We start from the raw sequence: 18,045 nt of genomic DNA, 5'->3' as shown, positions 1-18,045 counted from the left end.
AAGAGCTGCCCTCCCCGTGCATTGCAATCATTGGTAACATCATATTCAATTTCTCGATCGAATATCAAACAGCGCGAATACATGTATAAATTCCCCGGTCGATCATACATTGTAATGTGCGCGCCGCAGCCTTCGCATTTTTATAAGTACGTACCGCGGAACTCGGAACATGATACTTGGTGCTCAATTCCGTGAGTAAAAATACCGATTAAACAAGTCGTAGTAGCCAGCGCGTTTGCATAACATATAGTTGACGTGATGACCTATAAACCACTTAATAGTTCCGCTGGCATGATGAACCGCATCTCATTACCGTAGGTAGGCATACCCGAAACTCTTGGCCTTTTTTGATTTATGCTAATGCAACTGACCTACCCAAAACGCTACACGCTAAACGCTCTATTAGCCTTAAGTTAATTATAACGAGATATCTACGGTGTGGTCCAGGATAATGGCGCATAATGATCGGTGAGTGATATACACGTCGTTGTGTACAAAACGTATAACTTTGACATTATCGTCTGCCCGCTCTTTGCGGTGTTTGCAAAGCTGTGAAAATTCATTTCCAATCTTCTTTCGTTGTATTGTATTTTTTCATACGTGGTAGGTAACAGAGCTCGTTTACGTACGGAATAAAGACTTTAGGCGATTACTCTAACTGAGACTGACCAACCGATCGTAAAACCTTCCTTCTGCCAACCCGCGTGGCGGCTCTTCCCGCCTACACCAGCGCACATCCGCTCGAATACGATTTACTAATTTAAAACACCGACCAAACGGCTTCAGTCAAATGTATCCAACAAAGGAAGTTGTAACGATCTCCAAGAGGATTGAAATTTATTTTTTCGAACCCCATTATCCGCTACGGTTTCCCTTACAAAAGCTCAACGCGAATGGACGTTTCGATGAAAGTTCATCGAACAGAATTTATACGTAGTCTTAATTCTTAACACTTTCCTGATCCTCAACTCGGCACTCCGGTATTGTTTGTCGGATTTGAGAAGGTAAAAAGAAGCATCTTTGAAGTAGACTGTAAGGAAAAAAGGTGTGAACTTCGATGTAGACTGTATACTTTATGGTGTCAACTATCTAACGCTACGTGATGTTGAATTTCCCCATTGACTATAAAAATGGTTTCAAGTAGATTTTGGTGAATTTATACGCGACTATTTTTTACGGTGCAAAGCTTTTGAAGTACCCATCGCGTTGCTCAAATCCTCGTCTTCGTTACCCGACAGAATGCGAAATGGGTATCCACGCGTGTGGCAATGACCACCACGAAGACGCGCCGCCGACAAGGACCAAAGGATGCGACTATGCGAGAAGAGGAAAGCGAAAGGAAAGTGGAAGTGGGAATGACCAGAGCTCCGTTTCGGCTTGCGGGCAGTCCGACCGAGGGTGGAAGGTAATCGTTTAACTAGCCACGGAGCTTTTTAAGCTCGCCGCGCGTGGACCTGAAGCATAATAACACCGATTGCGACAAGGCCGTGAGGATCATTTTGCTAACTAGACCACCTCAATTTTGAAAACCAGCCTAGAGCCAACCATCAGCCTGCGGTTCTGCAGTTTCACTTTTATGAAATTTTTCAACATTTCAGGATCTTGTTCACTGACGTTGATACGACTATTTTTCTTATAGTACACGTATTAAAATCTGGACTTGACCCAGATACGCTGCATCACGCTAACGTTAGTCACAGATCACGGTCACCCAATTATAACGCCGTCAATCCAGGGTTGATATTTTGGTACGCGGTGTCTACTCTTGAAGAGGGGGGAGGGAAAAAAAAGGCCAAGGAGTGAAAAAATTGAAGAAAAAATGGCGTCAGGTTCGTGGAAAAAAGCATTGAAAAAAAGTGTCGGAAAGTCAGAGAGCAGTAATAACAAGGCTTGATTTTCTCACACCGCATCGTATATCGCATCCGTTCCTCAAGGCAACGTCTCGCGGCAGTTGACTTCGTTTCTCATCTTTCCCACCTTATTTCCTCCACTCTTTCATCTGCACCTATATGCGTACACTGACGGCCGGTTTCCAGTGTGCGGTGCTTACATAGTCGCCAACTCGCTACGGTTGAACAATCAAATCACTACACTTAAATCAAAAACTAGAGCGTCAAACATTTATAATACCATTAACCCTGCGGATCCGACTATTAGGGGACCTCGGCAGCGGCCCATTTCTTCTCGTATGGTTTTTTTGTTTTTGCAAGCTTCTTGTTTCCCCAACCGTCTAATCAATGACTATTCGAGTTGACGGATATGCATTTTGATCTTTGTGCCCGTATCTTAAACCAAAATGACAATTTCATCGGGCTTCCCAGTGAACACAAAAATTGGATTGCGATAAACTTTGAATCTCAAACATGCTGATGTCTCTTATAACGTGAATCGCACTGTCGTCGATACAATGACGAGCAGACATTCGGTACCAACTCTAATTCCGCGTAAGCTCTCGAACTCTCCAACGAGGTTTGTTATTTTTTTCGAACCAGCAAGGGAACGCGATGAGATGATAATTCCACGTTTCAGTGTCACTATTTTTTCACAGAGGATCAAGAAGGGATCACGATTTTTCTAGCTCAGAGAAATTCCGCCGTGGCTAATGAGGGTTGTTACTGTCGAGGTGTCGCTGCTCGAAATTTCAGGAGACTGAGAAACTAAAAAAAACCACGCGGCAAATGTTGAAAGGGTTTTTTCATCTCACAGAACAGAAACTCGCACCTCGTAGTCCAAGGAAAATGACAAACGGGATCGACATCGAAACCGCGTCGAATGCGTCATCGCTAGTAAAAAGAATTATCGCAGATTTCAGTGTAACGAAACAGCGGTAGGTTCTGACGAATGAAAGAAAAATCGGTACTATCGGTGAATCCTGAAACGACCTCGACGACATTTTGACATTGAGAATTGCGAACCATAGAAAACACGAGGTACCAACAAGCCCTGCGGTGTGGCAATTTAAAAGTGATTAGAACCTGTGGAACGGAAGCTGCGATGGACCGGCTTTCGGTGGACGTAAAGTATCTCAAAATTTTAGACTGAAACTTCGACTGATACCCTCTCCAAAGAATATTAGACCTCGGAGTCCTTTGGTACAAAGCTTGGGACTACAGGTATATAAAACCCTGTTCAATAACAAAGCTTTCCAAAGTTACGACGAGTCTCCAATTGCAAGATCAGTAATACGCTGCAAGTAGACAAAGACGTTCAACTTTCGTGGGAATGAACGAAGCGACGAAATCATCGATTGGGCACGAAGACATCTCCGTAGGTATTAAGACTCTTCTCTAATTTCAGCACCGCTGCACTCCGTCGCATAATAGCTGTCAATTAAAAACTGTATGATTCGTAATATTTAACGAAAACAGGTCGGTAGAATGGATTGGAAAACCAACCCCATGCCGAGATCCCCCATCGAGCCGCGTGTGTGGTATACATGGCCACCCTACGCAAGATCAGTTCTTATTTTCCATTCGATCACGGATTTGAACTTCTATATCATGCCTATATACACTCTTCATATAATTAGGATCCTAGTCGGATTTCTCATTTCAAGGTGATCAAGGGCAGCGTTTCGGTATTCAATTAACCTGCGGGAGAAAGACCGTTTTCCCTGTTCCCTGTTTTTCCCTCGAGGTTCCAAACGCCTGCCTCTTTATACCCGCGTTTCTTTCTTTGGTATAAATGAGTCGTTGCGGGAGGACGTGAATAATAAGCGCGGCGGTGCACGCGGTATAATAAATAACGAATCGTTGCCAAGTACTGTGTTATTTGCCACCGCGTTTCACAAATGAGTTCACATTCTATTTAATTACTCAACTCACGCCCAGCAGGGCGTGTCCTGCACGGACGATCGAAGACCGCCGCGATGCTCCGACCTGCGGTCAAAGAGAAGCTTAAAGGCGTATAAGAGCGTCGTTTCTCATAGGGATGTAGTACCTAGTAACTATACAACAGGAGTTTGGTGAACAGCCTGGCGCTCTGCCCACTTCGCAAACCGCGGCGTATTATATATATGTATATATAATGCAGTTTAAACGCTTGTAGAAAGATTTCCGTGTGCCATGGTGGCTTCGGTCTGAACGAAGTGGGCCGGATCAGAGCTGCGGGTTATAATTGCCGGTTTCGTATACGGGAATCCTGTATCCTTCTATGGGCGAAACTTAACTGATGGACCTAATAAATTCGTAAGTCGAGCGAGGCTTAATCATCCTAATCTGTACGCGTTGCGGAAAAAGAGTTTAGTTATCCGTTTCGTCCTCGGTGTTTCGGACTCTCTTCTCCCAGGAGCACTGCTTCTTCCTCGATCCCCTGATCTGATTGATCTAAACCCAGCCTACTTTGCGCGAGTTTTTGGGTTTTGAGAAGGACGAGGCGATCGCGAAACCCAAGACGAGGCGTGGGAGAGAGACGAAGATATTCGGGAATGACAGAGATCGGGTTCCCTGGTGCAGGAGGAGGAGGAGGAGGAGGGACCACCGTATAAGCGTAGCGTCGCGACATTTCAACGGGGAGAACCTCAGCCCTTATACCTGTGCCTGTTTTCGCTAATTGAGCGAGTAAGGATGTAACTGGACCTTGGTTCTGCCCAGGTATTTGCACCCTTTTTGCAGATGTAGTCAATTCACTTGCATTGTCTGGAGCCGCACGGAGAGTGAACCTCCTCTATTATATTTCCGAAGGACAGAGGATTAAACCAGGTTAATCCGTTGCTCGTAGCCGGAGTGTATTTTTTTTTTCCTCTCGCTTCAAATAACCTTCTGTATCTCAAAGTGTATTTCAACGCAGATCTATTATTTTCCTCCCTTTGTTACAGCCGGGTGTTTACTAGCCTTCCTCTACGGCGTATACGTAGGTATAGGTATAAATTTGCCTGCGCTCGGGCTCTTTTTTCCTTCTATTAGGCTCTTCTGGACCAATTACCCGCGGACTCCATTAGGGACCGAAAGAAGGGTCTCCGGGTATAACAATTTGCGGAGAAGTCTGGATATACACGTGCCCGCGAGATCGTGCATAGAATCGCGGGAAATACGCCAAGGTATGGCCAGCTAGCGGCCGAAACACGCGGGCAAAGTCGATAAGTACATAAATGCAGCGCGGCGGAGCGCATGCCGTAAATTTGAAGCCTTTCAGGAGCTCGTTAGCAGAAATTGGAATTCGCACGTGCCGCGGAACGCAAATTGAATACCATACACCATGGAATTTTAGTATTTTTCGGAATCAAAGAGACCGGTGTCACGGAAAAATAAAAAAATATATATATATATGTATATATATATACATACACATGTAAGATATAATGCCACTGTAGGTAAAGATGTGGGCAGAAATGCCCTCGGAGATTGATCTAAATCACAATAGACCTAATAAGATGCCTACGGGAAGAGCGGCGAACTCGGGCCTCTCGTCATTTCGCGGCGAGATGTGCATTGTGTTGTAGCTATTATTTTATACCACAAAGGACCGACGAGCAAGCTCGCATGACGGAATTTTCAAGAATTTCTCTTGATCTTTGGCGTCGCGTATATGCTAATGACAGATGGCTGTCCAGTATTTTCTTACGCCTCTGGGATCATTCTGATTTCACCTACAGATCTTAATTCGTAATTTACTAACCGTCCCGCAAGTACGGCCTCACAATAGCTCGTCTCCAAACACACTGACGAAAATATTTTCACGTAGATAATTTAGGGTGAAACAGAAATTTCACAAAATTTGCCGTCTCCCCCAAAGTCATACCAAACGACTGTTTACACAAAAGATTCCGGAATGATTAACTCCGTGCGGTTCCATCCGTGGTCGTAAATTTCTCTTTCTCGGGAACATCAAACCTACTTCGATGGTAAGTACGGAACTGAAAAATTACAGTGGATCGAGCAGTCAAACATCGGGAACCATCTGTTCCAGTAGCGAAATTTGACAATGAATCATATTTGCACATTCATTACAAGACCAGAGAATCTACTTATGACAGGCATACTTCTTGTCGCATTGTCCTCGGATGAATTCGTCCACCTCTCGATATTTTCGATATAAAAAACAAGAAAAACACACCTGCAAGGACATTTGAAATACGTAACCGTGAGAAAAATCTCTAAATTCAAACCGGTCACGGATCACAATGTATGGAAGTAACATCGTGAATCTGCTATAAGAATTCCTGTTTTTTAAATCAATATTTCGAGGGTCGAGTTGGGGCCGGGTTTTGAAGAGTTTTTAATATTTTTATAGGTGTGTGATTCGAAATGCATACCTCAAAAGCGTCTACATATATCTATAACCACGCCTCCCACAGTTGTCTACGTCAAAGCGGTGTTCGCGGAAATAATGAATCGCAGGATGTTATCAGGCGATGACGCATCGGGTCCGTCCAAGTCGCAGTATGAAAAAGAAAAGAATAAAAACATAGAGAGTAACGCTTACGACTTGTTTCAAAAATGGAGTTTCATGTGAAGTATACCTACGATTCGAATTCTTTCATCCCGCAAGGTCCGAGAGACAGTCAACTCGATTTTTTCTCGGCTGACTGCAGGTTAAAATAGACCCACATCTACACAGCCACATAATACACACCTTCGCGGTAATTCTCAAGTGTTATTCCGCGCCTCGTTCTTCTCTCTAATAACGCATCGCGATTGACCCGAGAGGATACCTGCGACCGCGTCGTGTAAGCACTTGGAAGACGAGGTTCAAACACGTGCTGCGCACCTATGACTTTAGGTATGCGTATACGAAAGGTTATCGAACAAATGTTCAACCTCGTATCCTCCGACAGTTGATCCCATCACGGTGAATGGCCTGCAAAAATAAAGTTGTTCGGCACTTGATCAGAAAAAAATGAGAACATCCACGGACGATGATTCAGGGTTTCAAAACTCACCTTGTTGGTTGTTCGTTTTGTCGGCACTAGAAGTCACTCGTCCAAGCTGATCATTGCTCCGCAGTTTCGGTCACAAGATCCCTTCGAAATCTGGATGTAGTCAGCTGGTCCTTTATTTTTCACACTGTGAAACTGAAAATCAATCATACGCGTACGAATGAACATATGAATTTTGATGCGAATCGCACAAGGTGGACAGGGGTGCCCGTCGATTGATGTAAGGGTAAAAAACAAGGCACCCTGAACAGGTAGCGGAGTCTCGGGCCTTGAATGAGCTCCTCAATGTACCTGCCGACACTTTTACCTACGATCGACTTCCTCGCGCAAGTGCACAGAGCAGGGGGGGGACATAGATGCCATGGGTGTATGGATAGAAATGGGCGTTATAGGGTGGCCGTAGTGCCTGCAGTGAAGATCAAGGCGCGAGAGGATCGAGGCGCCAGACCACCTGTTGCATTACCTCTGGGCGTCCCCAAACTCGACGGAACACGAAGTGGGGAAAATCGTGGCATCCGATTGGTTCTGCGGCACGTGCTGCGTAAGGGTGCCTCGTCCTGGGATCGCATAAATCCTGGCGAGACTCCCGAGGCCGCTCAGAATCCCTTCGTTAGTCGAGCTGCGGTGTTGAGTATAGTAGTAGTCGGTACCTTGTCGTCGTAAAAACTGGAGCATAAGCTCGATCTTGTTCCACCGTACCTAAGTCGGCCAGAATAAAGCTCGCGAGATATTTGTCTCATGTCCTTAAAGCCAGTGCGCGGAGTTGACGTTTGGATCTGATAATATATCGTACAAAGGACACTTCAACTACATAAAGACCAATAAGTATACAATCGTAAACAACAAAGTCGTGGAGATAAGTGCGAGTGGTTGTCATGGAATTGCAAGAAATGTTCCGATACGGATACCTCTTCCCACCCCAGGAAGACGTCCTCGCGACTTACCTCGAGCTTCCAAGCTACACGTACATCAAGGAGAAGAACGGATTGCCACCGGTGAGCACCCTCGGCGCATTATCGACGTCTCAGTGTCTCGCCTACGACCACAACAGCGACGGTTGGCACACACCGAGTCCAGCGGCGAGTCTGAGGTCCATAAGCCCGGCCACGACATCGGTATCCTCGGAATCGGAGACGTGCGCCTCGCAGCAGGACAAGAAGTACAAGACGTTGTTGGTTCCGGCTAAAAATCCTACGACCATGACGAACGATCTGCTCGAGAGATCCGTGACGAGAATTGAAACGGATAAGATGTCGTCCTCGAGGCAGAGCGTCGTGAGCACCAGCAGTGGCGGTCTTTCGGACAGGATGGACCTCGAGGAGAGCGACGCCGAGGACAGCGACATGGAACAAGAGTCCTGCAGCGAGCCTGCAAGGAGAGGAAAGGACGTTAGCACGACGGTTGTTCGGAAGAGAAGACTCGCGGCGAATGCCAGGGAGCGACGCCGGATGCAGAACCTCAACAAGGCCTTCGACAGACTTCGCACCTATCTTCCGTCTCTCGGAAATGACAGGCAACTCTCCAAGTACGAGACCCTGCAGATGGCCCAATCGTACATAACTGCGCTCTACGACTTGCTTCAATAGCACGATTCGCGCGAGTTTGTTGTTGTTCTTGTTGTTGGTTTCCCATTTTTTTTTCTTTTTTGATCACGCGTACGTTCGACGTACGTTTATATTATACGCAGTACGTAGTGCCAGTATATACAAATTCTTATTTTAAGACTCCTGTGATACGCTAAAAACTGCACCTGACAATTATTCAGCCATTCGTATTTTACGTACATTATTGTATATGTACGTAATTTGCTTAGAGTGTAAGCAAGATAAAATGAAAAAGAGACACGCGGAATTTGAAATTAATGATAACGCACTGAAAATCGATATATGGATATATATATATGTATGTATATTTTTTATATAAGCCATTTATGTAAATAGAATACCTGATCTGTAAAGTATAACATAGGCCGGTCCAGACCAGCGGTGTAAATATTGTATCATATCGTTTTTGCGTATACGCAGATTATTTTGGTAACGTAGTTTATAAGGAAAAATCTCAAGCGTTTATGTATAACATACTATTATGATTGAGTAAAATACGAAATAAGCGACCTAGGCTAGATGTATATTTATATAACGTGACGAAAGTAACTTTCAACATTCCGTACGAGACTGAGAGAAATAAAACATATAACTAAAAGGCAAAGGTGAAATTCGTCTCTTTACAATCCCGTCGTACGATGATACATTTATCCCAGAAAAATTTCAAACATCGTACAATCTCCGTCGCAATTTGAATTTTCCTCGCAGAGCGAAAATTGGAGGAGCTGTCGTAATTCCTTGTCTCGGAAATGAGAAAAAAAAAGGACCCGAGGAGAATTCTGGATACCTGGAGTTCTCCATTGTTGGAGCGGATCTTTTGACCGAGAGGACTGTAATTAGGCCTTCCTACCACAGAGTTAATATTCCACTTCCGACTTTTGCCAATCGAGAATTATAAGAGGACACGGAGGACTCTTAATTCTGGATAATCAATTACCGGAACAATCCACGCAGTGATAAAGTGGTACTCCAATATTGCGCGGGGATAGGGTATATTTCCAGCGTAGCTCGCCGGCCGTTTGAGTTAAGAAGGAAGGATATTTGAAAGACAAGCAGCAACATCGGTGGTCCCGTTGTCACCCGAAACCCGGTGAGACACATTGGTGCCAGGTTTCATCGCAATTTGAGAGCCTCTACAAGTCTCCCGCACCCCGTTTCGCCCCGCGGGTTATAACCCGCCCTGAAATCCCCCTGGCAGTGAGTATTTTTCGAGTATAGGAAACGCGCCTCGTACACGCGGGCCCGGCGGGAGAAGCAGTATTTATCGAAAGTTAAGTAACACCCAGCGTGCAGGTCAGATATTATAATTAAGAACTCTGCTGCCCGCTTCCTGTCGAGGTGCTACAGGTTCCCCGTGTAGAGAGGACCCTCCAGTCCTTACCGCAAGCGAACCGGCTCTTCCTCAAGTTCGTCGTCGAAGACCTTGCGGCACCGCACGTCGATTCGTCCCACCGTTTGACACAAATTCGAGACGACTGCCAACCGAGATCGCCCGAGTCCGGATCCTCTTGACCGCACGAACCTTTACAAATTTTGACACGTGACTAAACGAGCCGGAAAAACTTCCTCGGATGTGTTATTTTCTATCTTCGTAGCCGCGTGTCTTATAGAGTCCTGTAAGAGTTCCCACTTCCAGCATGGAAACCATAGACCACCTCCCGCGGCAGCTTTCGTTCACATTTCTCTTTTTCCTTCGTACGCCTGTATCATTTCCGTTTTCACAACTATCCTTACGCGTAAAAGGTTTTCGAATGCTTTACCGACCCCCAGGAAATTGCCGTATTTTAAGAAACAAGTTTACGCAGGGCACCGAAAACTTTGAATTTTTCATCGACAGGTTTGACGTTTTTTGAATTCTAGTCAGTTTTATATCCAAGCCCGAACATTGTGTCATTTTCCTGAGAATATTCAATCTTCTCTTCAATCGTATCAGAGAATTTCTTTTTCTCTTTTCTCAAAACCCATATATCGTACAATTGATTTCCATTCTGTACAGACAATGAAAATTAAGCTGTAAATTATTTACCATTTTGTTAAAAAATCTCCCAAATTTTTGCAGTAGTAAAATTTTTCCAAATTCGAGTCAAAATCTCGACGTTCTATGTGAAAGATAATTCGTTGGAAACATCCATGACCGTGAGAGATAATCTGGGTAGTGGAAAAATGATCCTTTTAAGGAGTAAAATATCTTCCCGGGAGAAGAGGGACGCTTATACATACGTATAGTATGTATAACGCGTGGAGAATCGTTACTTCGAGAGCAAAGTAACAGGAGGTTTAATACGGCGGTGCAGGGTGCGAAACATTTACGATTCGTCGTGAAACTGCACGCATCTTTACGAGTTCCGTGCAGTATCTAATTGAATGGAACTTGTAAGAGCGGAAGGAAGAGTCTCTGAGCGTAGCGCGGCGCATGAGAGCTGCAGCGATTTGCAGATTTACACGTGAATATGCAACGCGCTGATGCCGAGGATTAGGAGAGAAATTAAGCTTTACTACTCTCTAATTCAACCTTGCGCAATAAAGGAAATCTTCGTCGTTACAATGTCCGAGTCTTGCCCACCCGGCTCCGGCTATAATCTAGATTCTAGAGCTGGAAAACACGCAGCGGCGATTTCTTCGGGAAAAATTTCTCAACCAAGCAATTCCGTTCCGAGAATCAACTATATGACTTTGAAAATGCGCGTGGAACGAAGTCGTGCAAATTTTCAGAGTAAAGCTCGGGGCGAAGTTGGTTAGTTCTATCCAGAATTTGGACAAGCGCGAGTTGACCGTTGTTTAAAATTTAACCCTGCAAGTAGAAATGTGTCAAGTTCTCCTAGAACGCGGTAAAGGTCAAATACGGAAGAATTAGTGCGTGGTTATAAATGTTGGTGAAAAAATTCCTCCGAAACTGAGCACAAAATTAATCCAACACGGGTTTGTCGAATTCAACCGAAGTACAAAATAACGTCTAATGCGTGGAAATTGGATAAAAAATAAAGTGGGAACCAGTAGCACAGATAATATTGGATAAAATTATTTAGCGGGCAATTGAAATCGGCGATAATTCGTTTATCTGGCGCCACGTATCGCGGGCACGATAGTTGCCGCAAGGAGTGAACTTCACCTCGAGGAGTTATTAGTAAATTTACGAGTAAAGTTACGGCCCGAGAAATCGCTGAGATACACGTTCACGCTGCGTCGCAAAGTGGTTCAAGCTTTACCCGTAATGCGTTATTCGTGAACCGAATAATAGTTATAGTCGAGTTTCTAAGCTCGTCCGACACTTCTGCAGCACATACTTCAACTCCAAGTTCTCGGTTCTTTACCTTTCCTTACCGCCTTTTTTTGTACATTTGCTTCTAGGTTATTACCGTTTTACTATCTCATCCGCAGGCTCAACATCCTTGCCGCACATAAGGTCGAGTGAAATTCACTACTCAGACATTATTCCATGTCTGGTTTAAGGTATGCAAGTATGTACCTATTTCGCCACGCGTGAATAGGTTCCGAAACTGTATTATAGATGTTCACACTACAGACGCGCATCTCCTCAAATTATACCAATTTCCTCGTTCGCGGAGAGATTTTTTCATTTTCTTTTTTTTTTTTCCTCCACCACAATTCCCGAATAAGACTATGGGCGTTCTCTCTCAAGTCTTCGTTTACAAATCGTTTTACCGGTACTCGGAGTGACTTTAACGTCTTGACCCTTGAACCCGAATGACCTCCATCGGTCACCACGCGATGTACTAACCCTGATCCGCACCGCGATTTCTCACAGACGGTTAATTCTCACAATGTGATTTCTCAAGGATTCCTCCATCGCGTCGTAAAGTCGATTTTGGCATACTCCTGTGCCCTGATATTCTTTTTCTTTCATCCAGAGTTCATAATACGAAATAAGTGACGAGAAAGGAGCTAAATATTGAAAAAGCAACTATATTACCGCGTGTAAACGATGGTCTTTTACTTCGTTTTTTCAAAGGCTTGATCCGGCGCATTCAATACTCCAGGTACCTAAGTTTTGCCGTGGTTAATGAGATGCGAATAAGTTCAACCGCCGGTCCAAGGACCCACTCAGGTAAGGCGAGCAGGATGGGTCGGCTATTACCTTAGACAAGGGTACAAAAAAAGTCGGTCCGAGATGTTGGGAAGATGCACTCAGCGAGAGCCTTCAACCGGCCAATCCTTTCCCCGATTTTCCACTTTTTTCTCTCAAAAAGACTCGCGGTATAACCGAGCATCGCATCGTCGGAATTGCAGCTTCCGCGATTGAGAGCGCAGTGAATAATCTCGTCTCGATTTTGCAAATAGTGAAAGACCCGCTCCGCGTGAGAGTAAATAATTGTAAACGAACGGGGAAGATCCCGGGCGTCGAGTGACTTGCGAGCTTTTTAAAATGGGCCGAAAACGGCGCGTCGGGATACCTGAAGCCATAAGCAGGCAGCTTTTAATCACCGATAATTATAAAGCGCGAGCAGAAAACCCTAATCCGTCTGATCCACTTAATAGCAGAGGCTTCGACGAGGACGGCGATGATCGGCCGGTTATTTCTAAGCGTGCCTATTGATATTTTGACGAGGTAAGCGCTGCTTCGTCCTCCTCCCATCTCTCAGAGGCATTAACTCGGTCCTATCATCGCGCGAAGGAAGGAAACCTGGGAATTTTATTCCGCGCAACGGCTAGGCATTATACCTGTATGAATCTGTCAGACGCGTACGTCACTGCCCTAATTGACGAAGACATAGTGTGTAGGCGTATAACACACTAGATGAACAATGGAAGCAGTCACCCTGCACCCGAATTGAATCCATCGACAATTAGACCGAGCCAGCCACTGTAATATGCGATATACTCGTACTCACCGGAAACTCCGACGCAGCTGCCAATTCGAAGCCTCCGTCGATCGGCACCATCACTAAACTAACGTCACCGACGTCAAACTGTTCACGGTCAATATTCGACTGAAGAAACGAGCGACTGTCCGAAGGTTCGACTCTGCCGTATCAAAACAAACGGGGCGGGTTGAATTTCCGAGTTTCAAGCGTTCCGAACGCGCTAAATTTTGAATATTTCGTGCTGATACTTGAAGTAAAGGAATCAAACTTTGACGACGCATCAAAGTTTGGAATGGTCCGAAACCCGAAGCTCAAAATTCCGAAAGTGCAGAGTGCCGAAAGGACGTAACTCCGACAAGTCAAAGTTCCGAAAATGCGAAAACGAAAAAATTTAAAAGTCTGTAACATCGAAATTTCGAGTGATCGATGATTACCAGTTTTGTAAATTTCCGACTTGGTGAAATTGCATCACTTTGATCCTTCTTTGTTTCGGATTTTTGGTTTTTCTGATTTTTCACACCCACTCGTTGAGTAAACTACGTCGTGTGAGTTTATTTTAATTTTATTTTGAATGTAGCGAACTTCAGTTACACACGACAAGCTCTGCGTTTCGGTGAAACTTGAAGAGTAACCATTCCTGAACCCTTGCACACTTCTTTACGTGTGTGTGTGGATGATTTTTTCTTTTTTTTTTTTTTGAAATACCCGGTCGGAACTCACACGAAGCTTTGATGTACTCGACGACGGCAACACACAGAGATTGGACAATGAATCGAGGCGGGATGCGCCGACGGGGGTCCCTGTCCTCCCGTGGGATCTGCAGGATTTCGAGCGAAATACGAACCACGCATCGGGAGTCCCGCGGACAGCCGAGGAAGAGGAAACGGTTCGCAACGTGGTTCGGGATGATAGTGACGGGCGTGCGTGAATTCGGTTCGCAAGATTTTGAAAAGCGCCACGCAGCAGGAAGCTAATTCCTCGTAACCGGTTCCAATTTGACGATACATATATCACCGCTCACTCCCCAAATCGAAATAATTTCTCTTCCACCTGGCCGCGCGTTATTCCCTCGATTTTACGGGGATTCCAATGAAAACTCGTGTTCCCTTTATCTTCCCGTATTCGTTTCTACTTGCCTGGTATTTTATGCGAGTGAATTTGTCAAGGCGTGCAAATTTTTTTTTACGCTCATTTTATTTCTTGCGGATCGCGTAGCTCGCGCGGACGTGTCTGAATTTTTTTCTTATTTCTCTCCGAAAACCGTCCAACAAACTACGTCATATTTTTGCTCCGGCTTTTCGGAAGATGATCGTTTCACCGATAAGCAGCGCGGTGAAAATTCCGAATCTTGATAACCCTAAAGAGATATAATCGGATTACCTGTTCTTCAGGAACCGTTCTCCCCCCGTCCTGACGGCTTTTAACCACGATCTGAGATAAAGCGAGGAACCCGCTGAGCGCGCGATCTTTGATTTCCATTCACTTAATTGGTACAGATTTAAATCACCTGCAAGAAGACCAAGAACGTACACTCGAAACCGCGAGGCTCATTTCGAGTTGAAGAGAATATTTTCTCTCGCGACGAGCATTAGGACGAGATAAACAATATCATTGAATGCGCAGGTTCGCATTAAGCCTTTTGGAATCGAATTGCGAAAAGCTATAAGTTGCAAATTGTACAATTGATCAAATACGCAACAAGCACAAAATTTTACCGACGACATTTGCACTCGGAGATAGAAGAAATTCCTTACAGCAGATTGATGGAAAACTTTGAGTTGGATGAAAAACAAAAAAAAAAAAAAAAATAGGAAAAAAAAACAACCACGGAAATGCAAATGGCGTTCAATAAACTGCCGCCTTTACGAGGGTTTAGAATCCAGATCCGCTGTTCGTTAAGTACGTAGTCATCACCCTTCAAAACAAACCGCGGGAGGTGGCTTGGCAAAGCAGCCATTATGTCACAAACGGGCATCCACGCATATATTTATACTTGTATACCGGCATCTCAGATATTACTCAAGTGTATAAAATACGTTTCCTATCTGCTTTGGGGGACGGATTCTTACAAGGAGAAGGAAAAACTGTGGGTGATTGGTTACCGGTAGCTGCGTGCGTGGCTTTACCCTTCAGGACACACCGCAGGGGGCTGTTGCTCCCTGCATTCCCGTCTATTCGTGACACGTAATGTTTCAACCGGTGGTTCGGTTGTTCCTCGAATGTATTCGAACTATTTACGAAAATACAGGTGAAGATTGATCGTGAAAAAAAAATAAGTCAATTTTTCAAATCGATAATTATGATCGTACGGCACATCCAGAAGAGTGTTCAATTATCTAAATAATTTACAGATCCGATTTTCATGTACATTTTTCTTCGCGGAATTTAAAACATTTTTCTTACACAACGAATTGTGATAAAGAATAGAAATTAATTACTCGTTGCCGAAATACATTCTAATTAATTCGTACTCCAAGAATTCATTTTTCTGCTTCTGACGATAAAGATTAACGCGTCTATTTTTCACAAACTTACTTCTGATACTGCGGATTCAGGCGCTTAATTTATTTTTCGACAGTACAACAGTCGTGCGCACAGTAATTAAATATCTGATTAGACAGTTTATTATTTATTCGATCAGGAGCGGAATAAAGGTAAATATACCGCGATGCGATGGAACGAAAAGCAGTTGATTGGACCCTAGAAGCAAGACTTGCAAAACGAAACAATGTACGATATAAAAAAAATGTCAACTCGTTCGATACATTATCGTCTAGGAAGATGAGTTTGTACCATATCCCGTCCTCTCGAAGGTTCTTCCATCGTCTTCCCTTCTTCCCCGCACCTTCGTGAAAAGTCTGGATCGTTGGTAGGTATATATAAGAGAGAAAACGTCGTCGCCAGAGACGTGCAGCAGGGGTCTGGGAGAGCGAAGTTCGGTGGTCGGGGCCCTACGAGGGACCGGGGGCGCCAACCATAAATTTAGTAGCGCACGATCCGTCCTCCGTCCTCCCGAGGTAGTATAGTAAAAGTGCGGGAAGGTCCCCGAAATCTCTCGGGCATCTGCCGTTGATTATCTGTATGTTATATGTATCTAGTGGAAGAACAAAAGGAGGGATTGCGAAAATGCTAATACGCGGTGAGAAGAGACAGAATAGGAAGACGGGATGCGATGACAAAACCTCGTCTTCCCGAGGTCCAAAATCCGAGGATCCGTGATCCTCGTCGTCTTCTCCCTCATCCCCGTTCAACCGCGGATGGACCCTTTGCTCGTTTTATGGATTGTTTAGGGCAAATTACGCCTCGAGTAAATTTACGGACAAGTTGCGGTATAAATCTTCAGACGGAGCGGTTTAAACGCTAATAACACCTGAACGGGCTTCGGGTACGTATACGGCACCCTTTTACCTCCGCAGTGTACGTATACCTACAAAGGCAGGCGCAATGCCCTCTCCTAGGATGCATTCTCGTTTTATTACGACTACCTACTTGCCCGACACACGCTATGCCGGAGAGCTTGTTGTCTGCTCGTCTTCGGAACTGCGTCTTTACTCCCTATACAGCGAATGTATTCGCTTTGGTTTCCATAATCTCCGATCTTCAGAGCCCGTTAATTGTGTTATGAACTGCCCGTATTACCAATTTTTTCCTTTACTCTTTTTTTTTCCCACCGTATCTGCGGACTTTGAAATTCTCCGAGTCGAGGTGTGCGGTAAAAATCAGCAGCCACGGGATGGTAAACTTCCGCTGTATTTAGGTGCCGAAAGGTTCCACTATGGGGAATGCAAACCTGCAGGATCCACAAAACTAGGGTATAACGAGGTGCCGATTCAGACATTGGCTGCAACCTTTCCAGCCTAGGAATTCAAAGTGGCTAATATCGTTGAAAGTTACACGAAAGAGCAGAAGAGTAACATGTCTTTCTATTAATCGAATATTGCTAAAGAGTTGTAAATTAATCTATCCTGCACAGACTAGCCGATGCTGATTAATTTCGCAGGTGAGAATCGCGATAAGTGAAAAAAAAGGGTGTAAGTGAAAAATTCTGTTCATTTTATGTTTCGTCAAAGTTGACTGCTATTGACGCAAATTGAAGTTTCGATCCGAAAGGCCCCTTTTCGGCCAAGTCCCTGAATTGTGAAAAGGTTTCTTCACAAATGTTCTCAAAGATTTTTCGAATTTTACGGGTAATAAGCGGGGAGTATGAGATAAGAGAAGAATTACTGTCTCCGGCAGTTAGTTCGAGCCTGGGAAGAGGCAGGCATGCAGAACCCGGGATGAAGGCGGGATCAAGATAAGGGACAATTGGTTGTTTCTTGTTCATTTTTCGATCGAGAAACAAGAGAGAAAGAGGGATCTTTGCGCGTGCCTAGTGCGCCGAAGTAGCAGCAGCACTGTCAAAATACGTGGAATGAAGCATACGAGTGGTATAAGAAGGTACAGGCGAGGGGAGGTAAAGATCGTGGAGATTGGTCGTTTATTTAAATTCGTTAAACACGCGCGGCAAATATTTCGGCGTCTTTCTTTACCTCGGTGAAACAAGGCTCTGGGATAACGCGAAGCTCGAAATAATCCTATCTCCAAAGCCGCATCAACCGATAAATACAATCGCTCGTTCGAAATTTGTCAGGCACACATTCAACACGGGCACTTTCAGCCCCTGCGCCAACGATGCACCTGTAACTCCCCATCTCGGTATAATAGGTATAAACGTAGATGTAACCTTCCGTCGCAGCAGACG

At 44.7% G+C, this 18,045-nt stretch overlaps 1 protein-coding gene across 1 annotated transcript; it reads left to right on the top strand.

Moving 5' to 3' along the window:
• Window positions 1-7,752: 7,752 nt before the first annotated feature.
• On the top strand, window positions 7,753-8,501 carry ato (atonal). Its single transcript, XM_046612364.2, has one exon. The coding sequence runs from the start codon at window positions 7,753-7,755 to the stop codon at window positions 8,461-8,463; it is 711 nt and encodes a 236-aa protein (XP_046468320.1). The 3' UTR covers window positions 8,464-8,501.
• Window positions 8,502-18,045: the final 9,544 nt, after the last annotated feature.

The sequence above is a fragment of the Neodiprion pinetum genome, chromosome 1 (assembly GCF_021155775.2).
Source record: "Neodiprion pinetum isolate iyNeoPine1 chromosome 1, iyNeoPine1.2, whole genome shotgun sequence".
Lineage (NCBI taxonomy): Eukaryota > Metazoa > Arthropoda > Insecta > Hymenoptera > Diprionidae > Neodiprion > Neodiprion pinetum.
The sequence above is the reverse complement of the archived record's forward strand: the minus strand, read 5'-3'. Positions and strand labels throughout refer to the sequence as shown.